Source organism: Leptonychotes weddellii, chromosome 13 (genome assembly GCF_054177405.1).
Source record: "Leptonychotes weddellii isolate Sample4059 chromosome 13, ASM5417740v2, whole genome shotgun sequence".
Classification (NCBI taxonomy): Eukaryota; Metazoa; Chordata; class Mammalia; order Carnivora; family Phocidae; genus Leptonychotes; species Leptonychotes weddellii.
The window spans coordinates 77,671,778-77,677,667 of NC_138381.1; the positions used below are offsets into that span (position 1 = coordinate 77,671,778).

The following is a 5,890-nucleotide window of genomic DNA, read 5'->3' on the forward strand; positions in this document are numbered from 1 at the left end:
TTTCCTGAGATTAAGAATTCCTCATATCAGTGAGGTCATATGATACATGTCTTTCTCTGATGACTTATTTCGCTCAGCATAACACCCTCCAGTTCCATCCACGTCGTTGCAAATGGCAAGATCTCATTCCTTTTGATGGCTGCATAATATTCCATTGTATATATATATATACCACATCTTCTTTATCCATTCATCTGTCGATGGACATCTTGGCTCTTTCCACAGTTTGGCTATTGTGGACATTGCTGCTATAAACATCGGGGTGCACGTACCCCTTCGAATCCCTACATTTGTATCTTTGGGGTAAATACCCAGTAGGATAGCAATACTTTCAAACAGTGGTTCCCAACCCTGGCTGCACTTAAGATCCACTAGGAGAGTTTTTTTTAAATGCTGACGCCCGGGCCCCCCTCCAGACCAAGCATTTAGTATCTGTTGATATCCATCCCCCACCCCCTACCCGGCCCCCTCTCTATCTGCACTTGCTTATTGCACTCCAGCCATGCTGGTCTCCTCTCTGTTCCTCAAATACACCAAACCCTGCCACTGCCAGGGCTCCTGCACTACCGTATGCTGCCCCACATTTCGCAAAGCTGCCTCGATTCATCTTTCAGGCCCCACTTAAAGAGTCCCCTCCCAGAAAGCCTCTCCTAACCATCTGATCATAAGTAGGATCCCAAACTTCTCCCATTCAATCTGATCATCTCTGCTGCTGTGTGTAGTTATTTATTATCAAATAAAGGAACAGAGCTATCTCATTTGAATAAAGAACTCTAATACAAAATTAGGAAGAGTAGGGGCCCCTGGGTGCCTCAGGTCGTGATCCCAGGGTCCTAGGATCGAGCCCCGCATCAGGCTCCCTGCTCTGCGGGAAGCCTGCTTCTCCCTCTCCCACTCCCCTGCTTGTGTTCCCTCTCTGGCTGTCTCTCTCTCTGTCAAATAAATAAAATCTTTTTAAAAAATAATAAAAATAAAAATAAATTAGGAAGAGTCGGGGCGCCTGGGTGGGTCAGTTGTTAAGCGTTTGCCTTCAGCTCAGGTCATGATCCCAGGGTGCTGGGATCGAGTCTTGGGGGCTCCTTGCTCAGCTGGAGAGCCTGCTTCTCCCTCTGCCTGCTACTGCCCCTGCTTGTGCTCTTTCTCTCTCTGACAAATAAATAAATAAAATCTTTTTAAAAAAATTAGGAAGAGCTAGGAGATTTCAGGAATTCAGATAATGTCCAATCAGGACAGTCAAGGAACTTTAGTTAGTGCAACCTTTGAGTTAGGTCTTGACGTTGGGTAGGATTTGATTTGTTAAGGTGGGAGTGGTGGTATTTTAAAAAGAGGAAGCAGCTTGAGTAGAAAAAGGTGGAAAATGGAAGGGAGCATATGGAGAAAGTGGCCAGAAGGTAAGGGAAACAGGGAAGACAGCATTTTGAGGAGTTAGATCTGATGAGATACAGTAATAGAGTGTCTACGCTGAATAACAGCTATATTAGATGTTGTGGAGTAATTCCAACAGGAAGCGGCTGCAGGACTGAAAGGAAAAGGAGAAAGTAAAAGGCATTGGGGCCAGAGGGAGTGGGACAGTAAAAAGTCTCTGTAAGGAGTTAAGGTAAAAGCATAAATTGCTTTGTCAACCACAACCGCCTGGGGACGCTGCGGGCCTCAGGACTAAACCAAAACCTGTCCTAGGAGCTCCCTCTTCCGGCAGAAATGAGCACTACACACTGACGTGGCAAATCCTTTATTAAAAGGCACTTGCCAAGCTGTTAGAATATATACCTCTGTGAGGGCCATATTTATAACTTGGCGAGGATTTTGTTGTGCTTTCAGACAAAACATAAAAAGGAAAACTGTTTTAAATAAATGCAAGCTACATGCTTTTCTGTTTTTTTCAAGACTCATCTAAGTGAATCCTCTCATAGCATTAATTCATGTGTGAAACCAAACTTCACAGTCACTCCGTGAAACTGACTAAGTCTAGTATCTGTTCTTTCAATCTACTGAAGACCCCTTAATAGCAGAAACACTTATTCATCACTGTATCACTGTGGTTCCTGTATTTGTTGGAGGGGCCTGTAAATGTTTCAGGAGGAATTCTGTTGGCTTGGTGGTTTTATTCTTGAGAAAATGACATGAGGTATTTTTCCTTTATGCAAAATGAGAAGATATTAGAACTCTTGTCAAAATTATAAAAGATGTAAAGTGAAGAAGCAAGATACAGGACAGGCTGCAAACAGTATGCTACCTTTTGTAAAAGATACTAATTAGTGGTTGCTTTCATATGCGTAAACTCTGAAAGTACATTGGGGCGGGGATGGCGCTAGAGAACTGGGTGGATGGAAGACAGCATGAAGGACATTACATACTATTTTAAACTGTCAAAGATTTTTTAAAAAGATTTTCATTTATGGGTGCCTGGGTGGCTCAGTAGGTTAAGTGGCTGCCTTCAGCTCAGGTCATGATCCCAGGATCCTGAAATCATCGGGCTCCTTGCTCAGCGGGGAGCCTGCTTCTCCCTGTCCCTGCTGCTCCCCCTGCTTGTGCTCTCTCCCTCCCTGTCAAATAAATAAAATCTTAAAAAAAAAAAAAAGATTTTTATTTATTTACCTGAGAGCGAGCGCACGCACACAAATGGGGGGAGGGACTGAGGGAGAGGGAGAAACAGACTCTCCGCTGAGCAGGAAACCTGATGCTGGGCTGGAGCCCAGGACCCTGAGATCATGACCTGAGCTGAAGGCAGACGCTTAACTGACTGGGCCACCCAGGTGCCCCTAAAGATTTGTTTAATTATTTGAGAGAGTGCAAGCAGGGGGAGGAAAAGAGGGAGAGAAACTCAAGCAGACTCCCCACTGGGCGGGGAGCCTGACATGGGGCTCGATCCCACAACCCTGAGATCATGACCTCAGCTGAAATCATGAGTTGGACGCTTAACCGACTGAGCCACCCAGGCGCCCCTATTTTAAACTTTTTATGTATCCAAAACACGTGAAGTGTTACTCAAAAAATTAAAAATCGAAAAATGTCATGGGACAAATAATTGTAAGTTCTAAGGCGGATTATTTTTAATTATCCCTGAGAACCTTATTACATAGAAATCTCGTATTTATGCCATACTTTCAAAATATTAGTATACAAAAGAGCTGTCTGTAAGGATGTACTGTGCAGAGCAGTATAACAGTGGAAACCTGGAAACAAATGTTGGTGCACAGGTTAAATCATAGGGCATCCATACAATGGGATAGCAAGAGTATTAAAAAGAATGAGGTAGATTTAGATATGGTGACATGAAAAGGTGTCCATAATTACTCTGCTTAAAAAAGGCGGAGAAACTCTATATTGTGAATGGTCCTATGTACATATGTGTATACATTATGTATGTACATAACTATGGTGTATTTATTAGAGAATAGAAGGTAAAAGTCCAAAAAGTTACCAAAACTTAAAAGTGGTTATCACTGGGGAAAAAGCTAACACTGGGAAATTATGAACTTGGGTGGACTATCTTTGACTTTGATACACACAGACACACACACACGATGTATATATACGTCGTAATTGAAATAAGCACCAAATCTATTCCAAACTCGTTTCTTCCTGGGAGTAAGCTCGTATGAACTCTGCATCATTGATTTTAACGTGTTTGTAGTTGTTTTTCAGAACCCTTCTGGTATTTACACTTGTAATTAGCAATTCCTTTCATTGAACTTGACAGGCAGCACTTTACTTCAAAGAACCAAGTGTTCAGTGAGTTCCCAAATGAGCATCCCCACCCGGGTAACAATTTTATCAGACGGTGCTCCGATGCGCTTATGCTCCAACGCCAAGATCCCTCTAGCTCTGCACAAGGTACTCAGGGTCTCCACCCTAAGAAATTCAGCTGTAACAATATGACCCATTCCCACGTTCTCAAAAACTGTAAGCCACTCAACCTCTTGTACTTGGAAAACTAAAGATTTTTTAAGTAATCCCTACACACAACTTGGGGCTCAAACTAATAAACCTGAAGTCAAGAGTTGCACACTCCAGAGCCAGCCAGGCACCCCTGGAAGACTAAAAAAGCACTCATCATCACTGATTTAGGAACCATGTGATGCCTGTCCTTCAGAGTGATCATTTTCAGGATGCTACTGAGGTTTTTTCCCAATGCTAGAACCAGTTTGGAATGAGCATATTTTTTGCAGGTCACCTAACATGGTGACCAGAAGTGCTAGTCGAGTTCCTGAGGTTAAGACTTGACAGAGACACAGCGAGACAGGGAACACAAGCAGGGGGAGTGGGGGGAGGGAGAAGCAGGCTTCCCGCTGAGCAGAAAGCCTGATGTGGGGCTCGATCCCAGGACCCTGACATCACGACCTGAGCCAAATGCAGGAGCTTAACCAACTGAGCCACCCAGGCGCCCCAAGATTTTATTTTTGAGTAATCTCTACACCCAGTGTGGGGCTCGATCCCAGGACCCTGGGATCACAACCTGAGCAGAAAGGCAGACACTTAACGACTGAGCCACCCAGGCGCCCCCTTGAGGTTGTTTCTTAACCTATGTAACCTTACATATAGGAGTCATGGAAATTGAGTGCACTGTACATTTTGTACACTTCTATCAACAAAGTGAAAAACTGGAAGTTTCCCTAAGATTTACAGATTTCTCAAATGGCATTTTCTAGTTTGATCCCTAAAGCTAAGGATGTAGTCTTAAGCTATTTTATAGACAACACAAAAATTTCCTGTACACCTAAGGTTGCACATGGATACCCTAAAACTGGGCAAGTGGAAGGCAGTGGTGCTTTGTGAACAGTCCCTTCCTAAGTCCCTTAATGGTTCTGATGTGTGGGGTACCTACCATCCAGTGCCGATTCCTTAACATTATACCAGCTTCCTTAGACTTCCACCTTTGCTTGTAATTGACAAAGAACTCCTCACCAGCAGCATCTGATGGGGTAAAAGCTACTGTAAACTTTCCCAAGTTAAGACAAAGACAGTGGCCTCTTCTACCAATTGTTACAACTTTTGAGCATAATGCCAGACACACTTAATACAGATTACTTGCCATTTTTAAAATATCTGGTAAAACTGCTTCCTGCGCAGCTCAATGTAAGTTTAAATAGACCTATTAAACCCGGTTGTTCTGAAGATTCCACCACCCCCACCCTCTTTTTAGTTATCTCCTTCCTGCTGGCAGCCCAAAACTCTCCCATTTTGTTACCTCACAAACCAACCTCAAATTCAGGATTTTTAAAATCAGTAGCTTACAAGTACAGCTACATATAAGCTATATACGAAGAATTCTAACTGCAACCTCCGAACTTTTTTTATGGACATTACTTACATCCTCGTTACTAGAATCACTTGAGAGACTGAAAACCCCAACCCCTCACACCCCAACCAAACTAAAAAGAACCCCTTCTCCCCGCAAAAACTCACACTATTTGGGAATGCAACAACTTTATTGAAAGAAAAGTGCAATGAATTTTGTCAACAGCTTAAAAGGGGAAACTTAGACACCTCCCCTCAAGCGCAGGACCAAGTGCAGAGTGGACTCCTTCTGGATGTTGTAGTCTGACAGGGTGCGCCCGTCCTCCAGCTGTTTCCCGGCAAAGATCAACCTCTGCTGGTCGGGGGGGATGCCCTCTTTGTCCTGGATCTTCGCCTTGACGTTCTCGATGGTGTCACTGGGCTCCACCTCCAGGGTGATGGTCTTACCGGTCAAGGTCTTCACGAAGATCTGCATGCCCCCTCTGAGGCGGAGGACCAGGTGCAGAGTGGACTCCTTCTGGATGTTGTAGTCAGACAGGGTGCGCCCGTCCTCCAGCTGTTTCCCGGCAAAGATCAACCTCTGCTGGTCGGGGGGGATGCCCTCTTTGTCCTGGATCTTCGCCTTGACGTTCTCGATGGTGTCACTGGGCTC

At 44.2% G+C, this 5,890-nt stretch overlaps 1 protein-coding gene across 1 annotated transcript in view; it reads right to left on the reverse strand.

Annotated features, from left to right (window-relative positions):
• Positions 1–5,410: 5,410 nt before the first annotated feature.
• The window catches only part of UBC (ubiquitin C), a 1,664-nt gene continuing 1,184 nt past the window's right edge, over positions 5,411–5,890 (reverse strand). The window contains exon 2 of the mRNA XM_081800961.1: positions 5,411–5,887. Coding sequence (XP_081657087.1) covers positions 5,480–5,887 — 408 coding nt within the window. The 3' untranslated portion in view covers positions 5,411–5,479. The remainder of the gene's footprint in view (positions 5,888–5,890) is intronic.